General features: G+C 38.8%; 2 protein-coding genes across 4 annotated transcripts; one reads left to right on the plus strand and one right to left on the minus strand.

The window, feature by feature from the left end:
- Positions 1-1,658: 1,658 nt before the first annotated feature.
- cldn15b (claudin 15b) lies at positions 1,659-10,551 on the plus strand (the record flags this gene model as incomplete). 3 transcript variants are annotated; one of them, XM_084474032.1, is made up of 6 exons in its annotated part: positions 1,659-1,771; positions 2,970-3,149; positions 9,101-9,265; positions 9,890-9,971; positions 10,102-10,212; positions 10,390-10,551. In XM_084474032.1, the coding sequence occupies 6 exons, from the start codon at positions 1,738-1,740 to the stop codon at positions 10,490-10,492; spliced, it is 675 nt and encodes a 224-aa protein (XP_084330158.1). In that variant the 3' UTR covers positions 10,493-10,551. The 3 variants fall into 3 exon arrangements, with proteins under 3 accessions (XP_084330158.1, XP_084330156.1, XP_084330157.1); XM_084474030.1 differs by lacking the exon at positions 1,659-1,771 and having other exon boundaries at positions 2,927-3,149; XM_084474031.1 differs by lacking the exons at positions 1,659-1,771; positions 2,970-3,149 and adding an exon at positions 6,666-6,882.
- A 2,056-nt stretch (positions 10,552-12,607) lies between these two features.
- sat2b (spermidine/spermine N1-acetyltransferase family member 2b) lies at positions 12,608-16,409 on the minus strand. Its single transcript, XM_084474194.1, has 6 exons — positions 16,182-16,409; positions 15,992-16,043; positions 15,608-15,691; positions 14,590-14,691; positions 14,388-14,428; positions 12,608-13,999 (listed from the first exon to the last, which is right to left on the minus strand). Exons 1-6 carry the CDS (start codon positions 16,242-16,244, stop codon positions 13,820-13,822), a joined length of 522 nt encoding a protein of 173 aa, XP_084330320.1. The 5' UTR covers positions 16,245-16,409; the 3' UTR covers positions 12,608-13,819.
- Positions 16,410-16,922: the final 513 nt, after the last annotated feature.

Here is a 16,922-nt window from a genome sequence, read left to right on the forward strand (position 1 = left end):
TCAACTGGTAGAGCAAGGCATTAAGGGTAAGTGGTTGCATTCCCGTGGGGACCAACCATGCTATTAAAATGTATGCAACTCAAAGCATTAGCACCTTGGCTAACAGCATCTACCAACTGGCATATTAATGTTATTAAATTGAAAATAAAATATTTTTGGACTGATGGCTTGTGAATATCAATGGGTGTCATAACATTTAACACTTTGTTGTTTTCCTGTCCCTTCATATTGAAAGTGGATGAGGAGGCTACGTCAATGCGCTGATGTATTTGAATAACTCAGGGTTTAGTTACATTCAGGTGAGTCTATTCTTCTGAAGCGCTAAGAAAGAAAGATTGATTATAGGGGCTTTCTCAAAGTCACACCACAACATATTGTATTGTAAAAACTGTCTCCTTGTTTCACAATAGAATTGTGATAAAAAAAAATAACATTTACAATAGGCTCTGTGGTACAAAATGACCTTACTGTCATCTCTCTACCTATTGTGAAGGTGTGAGTGGGTGAGGTAGAAGAAGAGTTCTGGAGGAAGAGAGGTTGAGTGAGGTACAGAAAGAGCCTTTACTTCGGACGACATATACAGTATATACATATAGATACATTATGTTAAGTATTGACTCAGTGACCCGACCGAAACTAAATCACATATCAGAAACTCACAACAATAGCATCCATGTTTAATGTTTAAGTGGTTTTATTTAAAGCACACTAAAGCAACATACATGTAATCCCTCAGGTACGTTTGAACACAGGACCAAAGCAAGAGGGTATTAACTCTTTTGATACCACATTGATAAATACTTGGTCAATAACGTTCCAAGGGTGTGCATTATTTTTCAATAGCGGGATGACTCTGCCTTTTATAAGTCACTGCGCTACAAATACATTAACAATGGTCAAATACAACTTTCGACCAGATTTTTCCTTGACAACACAAACAAATCTAAATAAAGAAAAACCAAGGATGAGTAGCCCTGGTTTCTGATTACATGTAAACAGGGTTTATATCTTTGCTATGCTCCAGATTCAGTTTTGGGTATTTATTTTATGGACCTATGGATTATTTTATGAGTTTTGGTGGGGGGTACGATGGAAACACAATCCTTGAAATAGTATTACCAGAGTAGTACCAGACTTCAATGATAACAGATTGCTTCCGAAATTCTTCTAATTTCAATGGACTAAGAAATGCTGTAACATAAGTAAAATAAGACTTTTCTGCAAACAAGGCTATTCTATTACGTTAAGAAGGGCGACATTGAACAGAATTATTTCCCTTGTTGAACATTTTGCTGTGAGCTGAAGAGGTGGTAGTGAGTAGGTACCAGTCGACCACACCCAAATGATCCTGGGTTCTATCAAGACTGATGTTATTATCTGATACATTTGATACTAAATTGTTGCCAAATATACTTTAATCGTATAACGTTTATGATTTTTTATAATTATAACTTTAGATTTGCAGATTTGCAAGTCGCAGATCGAATCAGGAGATATAGTTATGTTTTATTTTAATTGGCGATTTTAACTACTGTTACTGTCCCTTTAAGAAAAAGCCAGGTCAATGGGGACATGCTCAAAAAGATAGATAAATTGACTGAGGTAAGGGAAATAAAACATTAACAGCGACAAGAACAAAGCGGAATATCGGTTTTGTACGCGGCAGAACTTTGTACTGGACTTGTGATAGCTCGCAGGCAATACGAAACTTGCATTTGATAAGATATTAACTGGAATATGCCAGGTTTGAAAATTGTTCTTAATAACCATGGTAACAAACTACTTCTATGAAGATGATATTTCTTAATGAACCTAACCTGCTAACCTTAAGAACGTCAGTTGATGCATACTATGCCAGGCATGGGTGCCTTATGTATGGCTTCTAAAGGAACACATTTACAACAGGGAATTAAACGCACCAGAACTATTTCTTAGTTGAGTATAGCTGAGGTTTTTCAGAGACAGTTGTTCAGTGGATGGTACAACTCTTTATGAAAAGAAAACTCCTTAATCAAGCCTTCCAATACAAATATTACATTATGCCCTCAGAGAGGAGTCATTTAAACAAAATAATTGTTTCCCTTCAAACCTGTTAATGCTTAACCACTGCGACTATAGACACGTTCTGCTTCCAATAAATCACACACAAAACGCTTTTTATTTGGTCAGCTTTCCAATGTTTACCCTGACCGCAATTCGGTATTTCTTCAGGAGTATTAACTTATGACACTGGGAGTGACCTACCTGAAATCACAAGCTACCCATTCTTGAAGAGAATGGGTAGCTTTTTGTTACAGCAGCAAGGTCAATCCTGCACAATGCTGCGTCATCCATTTCCCATAGGATATCTATATATATACACACACACACACACACACACACACACACATATAAAATATATATTATATATATATATATATATATATAATATATTTTCCTACTGTATGAATGTGTGTGTAAATATACATATAATGATATATGTGAGGGTTCAATTACCATCAAACAAATCAAAGACTAGATAACATTGACAGGAATCATATGAATCTGCTGAACACCAGGGGGGAATAATATGTGCCAAAGGTACATATTGTAGATAACTCCTTCAATGGCCATCCGATATTAAGCTGTTGCAAACGTCACAAACCACTAGGAATGAACCACACATGCAGAGCAGGTATACTTACATTTCATGGTAACTTGCCAGGTATATGAAAGGCCATCCATTTTGGGCGGGTTTGGCTTACTTGCAGTTAGGATGAGTGGCCTACAAATTAACTGTTGAATATAGTTCAGGTGGAGTGCATTGCTAAAAGGTCCAGGGGTTACTCCTAACTATAAAATGCATGTCTGATATCAAAGACACGTACCAAGCTCCTCACAGATGCGATATCTATCAGTTTTGCTAATAATTAATCAAATTAATATCATGGAGATGATTGAGATAGTGCAGATAATAGGACTTTTCCTAGGTTTTGGAGGATGGATACTAATCATGGTGTCACTGGAGGACCAGTATTGGAAGGAGTCCACGACGGAGGGGAGTGTGATCACCACATCCACCATTTATGAAAACCTATGGATGTCTTGTGCCAGCGACTCCACTGGGATCTATAACTGCCGGGATTTCCCCTCTCTTTTTGCACTTCCAGGTAAGACGCAGAGCCGCAGAACTTCTTTTACGACTGAAATGTATGCATTATGTGTGAGGGTGGAACAAGAAAACCAACCCATGCTTAACTGTTTTACTGAGGTATTTATAAAAAAATCCTTAGGTTGGTGTTTGGTGTAGACATAGACAGACATATAGGATTTACTTTGATTAGGGATTATTTAAATTGTTAGGTAATAAGGAAAAGGTGCTTGGCAAAATAGCTGAGTTTGCAGTCTTTAAATGCAATTTATTTTCTTATTTTCTAGTCCCTGTTCAAAAATGATTACTTTGATTATTAAGGAGAGTACTGCTTTGATGATATTTAATTATTAGTCAACATCATTTTTTGGTATCTATTTTGTTTTGATTTCTAACAGGCTGTATCTCGTCCAATACCAAAATTGACCTACATATTCAACTGCTTTTTAATGATTCAGTTGATTTATATTTCTGTAATTTACTTGTTAAATAAAAAATCTTTAGGGACAAACTATGGTAAAAAAAAAAAGAAAAGAAAAGTGGGTGATTAATCATCAGAAAGCCATAAACTTGACACTTTGTTGACTTTGTCTCCGCTTGGACAAAACTATTGTTTGTCAAACTGCAAAACCCTTAATGCCAAAAATGCTATCCTGTCGTCAGTGACATAATGGTTTCGCCATCAAACCAACAAACACAGCTTTGTTCCTAAATGCCGTCATTGACGTATTTCTCAGGTTGGCGGAGGCATCAGAAGTGCCGTAACTGCTATTCTGTACTAACTATTCTGATTCTCTATCATGTAGTAGTATAGCTTTTTTCGTGCCAGTCACCAACACTGACATAATGGTGCCTGGCGTTCAGTTGAGGGGAGAGAAGGAAAGTAGATTCCTCTGTTCGAATTAGTTAGTAGTCACTTGCCATGTCTATCTGTCATGTAATGTAATTCTTCATACGCTTTAATAATTTTTTAATAATTGTTGACTTCAGAAAAATGACAAGAAACACAACTTTTAGGGCTGCAAATGGCATAGACGATGATGCATTATTATGCTTCTAAATAGTCAAATAAGAATGTAAATATTCATGAGATAATTTCAGCTTTAATATTTTTTTCTAAATTGTTGACTCAATGACAAGATACATTCCCTTTAGGTATGTAAAAAAGGCTCCAACTAACGTAGACAATGAATTATGATACTTCTAAAAAGTTTATGATTAATTATTTTCAATGCAAAACCTTGCCATTAAATATAGATATGGTACTTAATTAGGATTTTGAACAGTGCATATACAACTATTTTACTTAATTAAATAGACCATTAATAATACATTCATAAGGATTCATAGCTGACGTCATTGACTTTAGTCATTGAAAGACGTAAAATTTCCAGAGCCACCACTAGTCGACGCAATGTCCCAAGGGCTACGAGATGGCCTGCTTTTCTTTACTCACTCCTGATGCTAAATCTGGGAGGTCTTGCTGAATGGCATCGCTGGGTCTAGGTTCAACGCCCTCTGTAATCCTTAAACCAACTACCCCCCCCCCCCCCCATCCAAGTGCCATGCTCTTGGGCGACATCACTCACACATAAACGCTGAGCGAGACAGAACGTGATCTAACAATGTCCAAACGTTGGTGCTTTTATTGACGCACTCCAAACTTCAAAGAGGAGACTGTCATGGGGTAACATGTAGCTGGGGCTAATTGAGGCATGTGACAGGTCTGAGCAATGGGCCTCTTGGTCGTTCCTTGGATAAACACCTGGTACTCTTTGTAAACCTCCAGAAACGCTGTCAACAAAAGAGGGTAGAAAAAAGAAAAGTAATGAGAGCCCTTGGAGATTAATAATTAATAATAGTTGGATTACCTCGGCATTTAAGGGGAGAGTAGAATGGTTTATTCCTTTGTCACTATTAATTAGTAGTCATTTGCCATGTCTATCTGCTCTGTCTGGCATGAAATGTGATTATTTATAAGATAATTTCAGCTTTAATTATTTATTTAATTTTTTTTACACATTCACTTTAGGGCTGCAATGAGGGCTTCAACTAACGTAGACCATACATGATTCTACTTCTAAATTGTCCACGATAAATTATTCTAAATTACAATAAAACACTGGCATTAAATATAGATATGGTATTACATGTGGATTTTGAACATAGCATATAAAATAGTTTTACTGAATTAAATACACAATTAATAATACATTCATAAGGATATGACTGACGTCATAATCTGTACTAATTAAAATAAGTTAAATTTCCAGAGCCACCACTAGTCGACGCAATGACACAAGGACTACAGGGTGCCCTGCGTTTCTTTACTCACTCCTGATGCTAAATCTGGGAGGTTTTGCTGAATGGCATCGCTGGGTCTAGGTTCAACGCCTTCTATAAACCTTAAACGCCCGAGTGCCATGCTCATGGGCGACATCACACACATAAACGCTCAGTGATACAGAACGTGATTTACAAAATGTTCCCATGTGACCCCCCTCTTCCGTGACCCCCCTCTTCCATGACCTCCACTGGCTCCATGTAGTAGCCTAGCTCGCATCAGATTCAAGACATGATACTGGCCTACAAGGCGGTCAATGGAGCTGCCCCTGCCTACCGCCAAGTGTTAGTCAGACTGCACAGCCAAGCTTGAGCGCTCGAACGCTCAACTACCTCAGCTGGACACCTGGCACCGCCATCGCTAACAAAGTCACAACAAAGTCCAAACTCTTCTCTGTTTTGGCATGGCACTTGTTCACTTGTTCGCCCCTCCTCGCTTACTCTCCTAAAAAAAACCTTCTTAGGCACTTATTGTATGTTGTACGTCCTGGCACTTAAAAATAGAATTTAGCATGGTGTAGCGTCTTAGGCGTTGAGTATCTTTGTTTTATACAGGGAATGGGTTAACCTCGCAATTGTTAGTGCTTGGCACTTATTCTATGAACATCCTTACTGTACCAAAGGCGGTATATTTTTGTTTCTCTTTCTTCTGACAAATGTACTTTGGATAAAGTACATAAAGTAAGTCGCTTTGGATAAAAAAGTCAGCTAAATGCCCTGAATGTAAATGTGAATCTAACAACATCCAAACGTTGTTGCCTTTATTGATGCACTCCAAACTTCAAAAAGGAGGCTATCATGGGGTAACACATAGCTGGGGCTAATTGAGACCTGTGGCAGGTCTGAGTGACGGGCCTCTTGGTCGTTCCTTGGATAAACACCTGGTACTCTTTGTAAACCTCCAGAAACGCTGTCAACAAAAGAGGGTACAAAAAGTAATGAGAGCCCTTGGGAGATTAATCATTAATAATGCTTTTATTACCTCGGCATTTCGACGCAGGTGTTGCTCAGTGGTGGTTTCACTGAGGGTGACAAGACAGCCAACGACAAAAGAAAATCCCCACACTTGTGTACACAAAGGCCTTGGGGAAGTAACACTTTTTTTTTTTTTTTTCTCGTTTTAGAGGTTCGCGGTGAACCACCACGACGGACAGCTCCACACAGGTTTTGAAGTAACAAAATAGCAGGAGAAATGAATGCGATAGTGGAAGGTTTTGCGCTGTTCTTGGGCTTCATTGGCTGGTTGATGCTCGGCGTTGCGCTCCCTAACCGAAACTGGAAAGTCTCCTCTGTGGACGGAAACGTCATCACCACGTCCACCATCTATGAGAACCTCTGGATGTCCTGCGCCACCGACTCCACAGGGGTCCACAATTGTCGCGACTTTCCTTCGTTGCTTGCCCTTAACGGTACGTGACCTTCGGCGCATCAAATGGCATTGTGTTTGAAACGCATAGATAACCTCGGCTCGTCAGGTGGAAATTGAGTCTAGTCTAATCTAAGGAATTTCTCATTCAATAAAATGTACATACACTTTAGGCTTATTTTGGTTGCTCGAGATATACTATATATGATCAACTATATATATATATATATATATATAAAGGCGATATACACTCAATATACAGTACATAGATAGATATTCTATATACTTTGCGTGCAGATTAATTTTGATTTTGATGTTGATCTTTTCACTTTTGTGTATGGAAAAGTGTTGAGGAGATATCTGGTTGATCATCATGATCCTAGAATTTTTTTTTTTTTAATAAATCTAGCCTACACTGTAAAATAGCGTGTTATCACATGGACTTATTCAATTAAATTACATTTTATTTGTATAGCCCTTAATCACGGTACAGTCTCAAAGGGCTTAACAAGCCATATATTTATGACATTTGTTCTAAGAAAACTCACCATGATCAACTGAAGGTTTTACAAGTGGGGGGGGGGGGGGGGGGGGGTTACTGTCACCTTACGATGAGGTTAAAGAGATATTGTAAAGAGCCAGTTTAGGGGACCATCTCACTAACTGTACAGTGGAAGATGCCCTCACCAGCCTCAGATAATCTCTGGTGGATCTGATGATAAGATAGAGAGATAAGAGGGTAGTAGGGCTAAAACCAATCAAACAGTAAAATCCACTCAGAGTGCAGACTGATAATAAGAGATACGTGATGTTTACAAACTTTATGAATGGGGTGTGGCCATGTTACTGGGAAAACTGTAAACCTGGTGTTTACCTGTATCTTCAAAACCAGCGCTTGTTTTTTTCATGAGCAACAACAGCCCATATTGTATTACATGTATGATCTTATATGGGCACACTCATTTTATGGTCACATGTGATTTTGAAAAAGAGTTTGACAAATAATCTACCACTCCACCCTCCCCAATGCAATTCGGTGAGTTAATAGTGAATGCCAAATCGATCTTAGGTTGTGGCAGAGAAGCTAGGATTGTTCTCTGATTTCAACATTGCAATGTATTTGCATTATATATAGGCCTTCCTTTATATGCAAATATAACTTAAATTGTATAATTTCAATCTATTTTGATCCAGTCAAAATCCTGAAAGACAATTTTAAGATCCTTATTATCAACATATTGTCTATTAATGCCAAAAAAGTATAAAACATAATTTACTATTATTAAATATATTTCAGTATTAAAGGATCTGTAGGTACGATTTAAGAGCAATTATTTAGGTCAAATTTTATAAACATGGCATAGCCGTCAGTCAGTGAGTTTAATCTCCTGTGATAATGCTTGTTTTGAGTTGACTGTGCCTGCCTCTGTAGAAGACAACTTTGATTCTAGACCGCTCCCGTGTCATTTTTGGCCAATCGGGGTATCAGTTCCCTAATTGGTTTGGATAATTTATTTTCCCTGACACTTCTCAATGGTGGAGAAATGTTGGCTGGGAGGGAAAATTCTTGGTGGTTAAGTTTCAAAATCTTACACTCTTTTGTTATTTTTCGCTCTCTCTCTTTACAACTCCATAATCATCTACAGCGACTTTGTCATAAATAGATAGTTATAATTAATTCAGCTGGACTGGGTGGTACCAGCTAGTTAGTTATTTCCTTACTAGGTCCTTAGTAACCACTAGTTGGTTTCAAACAATCAATGTACACAATTCGGTTGCACCACTAATATGCATGTCCTAACTAGTAACAACTTTGAACTGTAAGTTAGTAGTACCCAAGACTTAACGAATCAACAACTAGCTACAATGTAAACCAGAAAGTGCTTGAAAAGACTGGAGAGAAAATCGATTTGCATTGGCCAAGTCAGAATTAACTACCTTTGGTTGTACTCATGCACTCTAGAATAAACTTGTGTTGTACAATAATGAGTTAAACTGCTCAACCGGCACATTATCCTGTGTAAAAACAGCCTGTCGCTGCTGGGCTCTAACCCTGAGGGCCGCAAATCCTAGCCACCCCCACAATTTTATGTAGGCTATACATTCGCCAGCATAACACCATTCACACCTGCCTGAGGTTAGGTGTCAACAAGTAGCTTCTACTAAGCGCGGCTCTAAGGCAGTTAGACTTGTTTGTGTGGCGCAACCCCTTTTTATCCTGAACTCACACCAAGTGGTCATCTGATTCTGTCTTCTAACAGGATACATACAGGCGTCCCGGGCACTGATGGTCGCGGCCATCGTCTTCGGGGCGTTCGGCCTGGTGGCCTCGCTAGCAGGAATACAGTGCACCAAAATAGGAGGGGACAACTACGCCCTCAAAGGACGCATCGCAGCCTTCGGCGGCGTCTTCTTCATCCTACAAGGTATTGTGATGGAGGCGACTACACTTCACCTCACTCCCCCAAGCATGCCCATGCTCGATGAATAGGCTATCGATGAATAGGTTATCAATGGTTCTTCTCAAACTTCTCAAACTGTGGTACGCGTACCACTGGTGGTACGCGTGCGCAATTTAGTGGTCCGCAGAGGTATCTCCAAAAAAAAAAAAGATACATAATTATTTAAGAACATAATCAAAATACTAGTATGAATGGGAAAACATAAACCATGAGATCATTAAAATGTGGTTTAAAATAAGTTAAAAGTATAAATGTGCCTCCTGCGTTAAGTGTGCATAGCCTACACTTCTGTATTTTGCTATACTTTATAACATCGGTCATATTGTTGGTAGCCTACTTGGGGAGACAAATATTTTCTGAGGTGGTACGCTGTATACAAAGTTTGAGAACCAGACTCTAGAGCATCCATCAGCTGTTGGACAGATAAACAAAGTGCCACCCCTACTAAATGAGTCTGGACACAGTACTCTGTTGTTGTTATTCAAAGGTCAAGAGGATGAACTGCTAGCATTAGATGAAGGCCATGCTAAGAGTACCTGCCACTTCCGCACTCCTAAAATACAGATTCTGCCTCACTGTTCCCTACAGGACTGTGTACCATGATTTCGATATCTTGGTATGCAGCCAACATAACACAGCAGTTCTTTGACGAGTTCTACCCAGGAACAAAGTAAGTTCACAAAGTAACAGCACACTAATACAATACAATAAAGAAATAGTAATAATTCATGATGTGATTTAAAACCTGTATGATTATAAATATCAAAGCCTAAACATTAACCAACACTCTCCGTCCCCAGGTATGAGATTGGAGAAGGCCTCTATATCGGCTGGTCGTCCGGCATACTGGCTCTCTGTGGAGGGGGATGTTTAATGTGCTCTTGCAAACTCGACACACCTGATGAAAAAAGGTAGATATCGCACAACTCTCTCTCTCTCTTTCTCTCCCATGCTCTTTCTCTCTCCCCCTCTCTCCCTCTCTCTCTCTCTCGCTCCCCCTATAGTGGAGTCCGATACATTGACGCTCGTAAGTTTGATGTCCCAGTTGTGCACGGCCCTACCTGACAGGTGCGTTTGTTTTGCATCAGAGCGTACGCCTACCAGCCGTCTTCCAGGGGGAACCCACGCTCTGCCATCGGGCCCCCCCAGCACGCCCCCCCGAGTAACTATGGACGCAACGCTTACGTCTGAGTGGTCCCGTGATGAGAAGGGGCTGAACCCGTTTTGTATGTTTGTTGACCGATCAGGTATATACCAATATGTTTTAATTAATCCACAGGGCTGGTCCATAACTACACTGTTCTACTATGTTCTGTTGACTATTTATTATTACTATCAACAGTCCACTTTTGTCATTGATCTCAGGCTCTTGCCACTTGTAAACCGTCAAGCTTGGCTATTTGCTAATAGAATGAGAGTACTGCTTCGTATGTAGTCCTGGTTGGATAACGCAAACCCAGACCCATGACGTCAACAAAATTATGTGTGTTGGGATGGGTTTTGCTGTGAACGACATCCTTGAAGAGAACGGCCTGAAGTTGCAATGTCACTCTCTAATAGGTTAGTTTTAACCATTCCAGAAGGTTCCTTAATGTCATGAAGGGATTCTCAATGAGAACCACTGCAAATCAACCGTTTGTGATCTTCCAACTGAGTGGGATCAATAGGTTAGACATGCATCTGGAATGCAACCCCTTTGCAGAAGAAAGGGGTTGGACCCATGATACATCCACCGACTTCAACACTGTCTGGGATTAGTATTTAACAAATTATGAATTATTAATGTTTTGCAGCCGGTCCCACTCAAAGTGATTTTTGGAGCACTGGCCATAAATTAAATCTTCTTCTGGTTTTCAAAATTAGTGCAAAAAATCTATTTTATGGTTGTCTAGCTTCCATGAAGCCATAATATAAAAATAAAATGATGAGACTACATGATACATAGCTGGCTGCACACAGTGGACTCCCGGTACAGCAGAGAGGAGCAGGTTTTGAATTTTAAAATCAAACTAATTGGTGGTAATGAGTGTTTAGGACAAAACATTGACTGTTTGAAGTGTTTAAGGAGAGATGTGTGTGTTTTCTGTACTGAAGCCAAAACATGTGTACAATTTGCTGTGTCTTTTTTACTTGATATCAGTTGTAGAAGTTATTTTTAGAGCCAGAAGAAATCAAATGCAAATAAAAATGGATATATGTGGTTTGTTTGAAATATTTAGAAACAGAACGTGATTTATTTACACATACAATAGTAAGGATTAATCTATGTGAATCCTTTCACATTTCACACATATTTGTGTAACCACAAACCATTAAATGAATGAATAATCCTTTGTCAAGGCATCGATAACCAGTCATGGGATTAGTTACGTTGAGTTATAAGTGTTATAAGTAAACAGACATTAAATCAGAAATGAGATAGACAGACATTTAATCAGTCAATTACAGTACTGATTATGCCAGGGACTGGTGACTCACAGATCTTTACGGTTTTTCTAGATACGGCATGCAATTGCTCCAAACTCCCTGACCCTCGAAACCAGCAGGATTACAACCCTTGTGTAATGATTAATGAAGCAGATTACCTTGTTGGCATGTTCCACTGCCATTAGGCATTGATTTACTAACATGCTGTCTTGTGTAGTAAACCAGCAAATGCCAGTTAAAAGTAACTCATGTACGTCAATAACTCTCAAGAACGCCTTGTACACTCACACTCCTATACTCACACGATTCGATAGTATTGTGGTATTTGGGCCACGATTCAATATTATTGCGATTCTTAACATATTGCAATCCAGAAAGTACTGCGATTCGATTCTGCGATATATTGCGATTCAGTAGGCTTTCGTCTCAGTGATTTTCTTGGCTCTTTCAGAGTTTGGAGGTAACTTTATAATTTTTGTTTGGTCCAAGGTGAGTTGATTTGGGGGTAGGACAACAACTTTGGATTGTTTCACCTCATTAGGGGTAGCTAACTCCAAATGGTACCTTGTGAGATGGGCCCTCAAGTTTGTCTTATTCCCACTGTACTTCATTTTCATGTGGCAATCTTTGCAGATGACAAACTGCATGTCAAGGTCTTTCCTACAGAAATATACCCACACTTTCGATTTGAAAGAAGACGGAGCGTTGTGTACATCCGGTTGTGATGGTGAAGCCATTTGAATTTGAATTTGCTGTTGAATTCACGACAACAAAGTACCGCAACAAGTCACCTTGTGTATGTAATACACAAATGTTAATTATCAGTTAACTAAATTTAAAAAAAGTAAAAAAATCAAATACTTTGCACTACTGTATCGATGTAATTGCGTGCACTATATATCGCAATACTGAACAGAATAGATTTTTCCCGCGACACTAACTCTCACACTCTCACACTCAGTGAGTGAGTGAGTGATTGAGAATATTCCCTCTTTGGACTGTGTGATTCTTGGTTATGTTCTCAGTGGGAAACATATTCATTTCCTATGCATATACATTTTGATTTAACTTGATTCAGCCAATCCAGACATCTGCTGAGAACAGAACCTGGGCATGCACATGAGACAGCATTAACTGAAAGGAGGGCGGGAACATCACTTCAGTGTGAAAACTCTATTATGAAAGAACCTTGACAACACTGTCTCAACATCTAGTGGCCAACACTGGAGCGAAGCGACACCCCCCGTTTACTTTGTTTAGGACATGTCAAAGAAGGGGGCAAAGGATCATGGAATGGCTCACATGGAATGGCTCACATGGAATGGCGAATAAAAATGAGTGGGACAAAAATACAATTAATACAATTAATCAATACTTGGGTGGTATGAAGGTATTAAAGGGATACCAGGTTATTTAATAATATCAAAAGTATGAATCTCAATATTGTCAAAAATACAGTTGCTCCCCAGATGTTCCTCATACAGAGATGAATATACAATCACACTTGTTTGCCTTGTATTCCCTCCATGTCTGTTCTAAACATTGTCATGAAATACTTTCACTGGTGAAAATACATTTGCTAATACATAAACAAGAGCAGCACACATCAAATACCTCACCTCTCGTACCACCAATAAATTAGCAATACAATAACTGTAGTATTACACCACCATCCCACCCATACATACGAATACAATCAGTTGATAAAAACTTGATTCTGAAGCAATGGTCTCCTCTTGCTACGTTTACAGGCAGTAAATTATTCGCACTATGAATGGACTTGCTCATTTTTCTTCAGTGTATATATTTTGATAATTGTTTGGAATGCCTGACGAATATCCAAAGCTTAAAATCATGTAATCAGGCCATCACTAGTTGGTAGAAGGGACCTGGACTGTCACCTCCTTTACCACAGTAAAGTCACAAAAAGGCGTGTACTGCAATGTTGAACACACATGGCAGGTAGTATGGACGACATTTACAGGCGTCAATAAATAAAGTGTGAAAAACAAGGTAGAAACACGGTCTAGTCGGAGCTGGAGAAAGGGTGAGCGATTGTAGTGGCACCGTCTTAACTTCTAGAACTGATTTCTAGTCTTTGGGAGCTTCGGCGGCCAGTTTATCCAGAGCTTCTCCGTCAAACCTTAAGGCGTGCCAGCCTTCGCTCGCGGTCAGGTCCCGAGCACCCTTCTTGATGTAGAAGTCCAGCGACCGGGTGTTCCAGTCCAGTACTGACAGCTGAAGCCTAGTACACTGCTTCTCTTTCCCCACCTAGAAACAGAACACAGTGGTAAGACGCACACACACGCACACAATATTTATTTATTGTGTAAAGTGAATTCATCAAAAATGCTTAAATCAACCACTGGGAACTGGAAGTCAGCAGGTCTCTTTGCCTTAAGGAACCATAAGTACCTTCAAAGTTTTGGAAAACAAAAATCTTTTTTATGAACCATAAATATAAAAGACTCAAATGTAGTACACATGTTCTTTAAAAAGGGCCCGACCAAACGAAAGGAAAGAAATTTCAAAACTAGCTCAGTATTGCATTTACTGGCAAGTTAATAAGAGATTCACAAGGTTAATTTCTAACATTCAACACGACAGCATAATCTTCATAGAAGATTTATTCTCATTAAAAAAGGAATGGAAGACTCACCTGTGCCACTTTGCTCATTAAACCATTGCCAATGCCTTTTCCTGTAGAACAATTCAACAAAAATGTAAAATATTAAATATTCTTTCAGCGAATGTGTGTCATTGTTTTGATTCACATTGGAGTCATTCTATGTTGGTGTGCAATTCTTAATTTAGTCTGATATCCCTTCTTTGCTTGTAATTTCATTAGAAAAAGTATTTACCTCTGTATTCTGGCATCACATACAGGTCCTCCATAAACACAGTCGGCCCCATCCATGTGCTATAGGTGTAGAAGTAAAGGGTGTACCCAACAACAGTGTATCCTACGCAGAGAGGGGTATGTCAGTGACATAATAGCATTATACTAAAACTCTCCATGTTTAATAAAGGGCTTCAAGACCACAGGCGGATTAGTGTAGTGGTTAGGGGTTTTGATTTCTTGATTCCATCCCCATGCCCACAGTCTACCTCTAGACTAAATAATCAGATGTAGTTTATAATACTTTATTACTAAGACATTTAACGGTCACATGCTATACTAAGGTTTCTTAAAGTAGTTTTATTATTTTAACACATTGCTCTCTTCCTTTTGCTCTACTTTATGGTGTTTTTGTTAGTACTTACTGTACTCTCTTACTATGTTTTTTGTATGTCACTTCTTTTAATTATGTTTTGTTCTGTGAAGCCTTTTATAATCCTGTTTCCAAAAGTGCTATACAAATAAAGATTATTATACATCATTATGAGATATGCAGCAGTGTTGGTTGTTTTATATTAGACCATATTTTTCTCACTGTGTTAAAAGGGTTATGAAATTCTACAGTTACATTTGCAGTATTTACAGATGCACCACTAATTCAAAAGCTTTGTTTGAGTGGGATCTATTTTCCATTATTTCTAACCCTTTCTGTTTTCTATTGCTCACCTATGCATTCATGATTTTACCTGTTCTTCTTCAAATAAAACCAAATGTTTAGTCGAGGCCGGAGAAGCGAAAGGAGGGATAACTCAGGACACTGTTATAGAGTGTCCCAATACACTGACTGTATCATGATCCATTACCACGTGGGGGGAACATGTCACAAACATATACACACACAAGCTATAATGAGACACTTTGAATACAAGTGCTAACTCATGGCATGTATATAATGCATATAAAATTTAATAAATAAATAAAAATGACTCAAACATGAAAATCAATGCAGATGCAGGCATGAAGATCACGTTTCTGGTTACCTTGGGCTGACTTGTGCTCTTCAGAAACTTCTGCCACTTGACATTCAAAGCAAGGATTTCTGCAGAACCCATCGCGCTCCAACTCTGATTAAACAGAACAAGTGTGTCGCTTTAATGTCCTCCCCGATGCTATTGAAATTAATAATAACCATGGAAATAAGTCCATATATCACTTGAAATGTAAATAATGTGCACAATCTCAATAATAACAACTTTATAGGCCTCCTACCATTCGTTTATTACCAATGATCATCGCGGAGAAATCCTTCAATGTTCAATGTTTTCTGTTTATTGATAAATAAAACTTTATTCCATTGTAGGCTATGTTTTGTGTTTTGTGTTTATTGATAAATAAAACTTTGTTCCATTGTAAGCCCTACTCACCTTTGGTGGATATCTTGACCTGATCCTGCATCTTCTCAAACACAGCCAATTCCTCAAATACAAATGGCGAGGACATGTTAGGACAGTTCTAACCGTGGTCAAACTTATCTACCCGTGATAAACAAACTTTTATGCATGTAATTTCGAAAAGTGCAGAAAAGTGTAAAACAACTCCCTTCTTATCACTCACCATAATCATCCTTGATATTTCTTTGCAGTCCTCTTGTTTAGCCGCGCGTATTTTAAAATGCATACTAGCAGTCCCTTGTGAAATCGAGCTTTACGCAAAACTGTAGTTGTGAAGTTGGGAGAGCTATTAAGAGGGTGATTGCAAGCTTAGAACTATGGGATTTCTTCTTTGAGTTTACATTGGAAAAACTTCCCAAAAAAAGGTGCATACCGCCTCTTGCTGTATCGGAGTGGATCTATCTGGATTCGGTGTCCTACGTGAACACTGGCACAACATAGCCTACAGGTCCTCCAAATAGACTACACGGTAGGCCTACTTCTCGTCCATTTAGGGCAGCGATTCCCAACCCCCGGTCCCCGGACCGGAGCAGACTCGTTAGAACCGGGTCTTGAAATATTTCCAGGAAAAGCAAAAAAAGAAAAGAAAAAGTGTCTAAGGTGACTTTTCTTTTGTTTCTCTTATAAATTGTATTATTTTATATTATTGCATTGTTGAAGGGAGCCTGAGACTCAGGCATTGCATTGCTGTTGCTTTAGTTGTTGTGATTATGACAAATAAACCATCTTGAAAAACAGCCACCTCCTTTGTTTAAAAATTATGCATCTTAAAACGAATGCATTAAAATTGTCTACCCGTCCTCCAATTTTTTTTTATGAATATGCCGGTCCTTGGAACAAAAAAGGTTGGGAACCCCTGAAATAGACGACACGGTACGTCCAGTCCATTTAGGGCTACTGGAGG

The sequence above is a fragment of the Micromesistius poutassou genome, assembly GCF_964030765.1.
Source record: "Micromesistius poutassou genome assembly, chromosome: 10".
NCBI classification, from domain to species: Eukaryota; Metazoa; Chordata; class Actinopteri; order Gadiformes; family Gadidae; genus Micromesistius; species Micromesistius poutassou.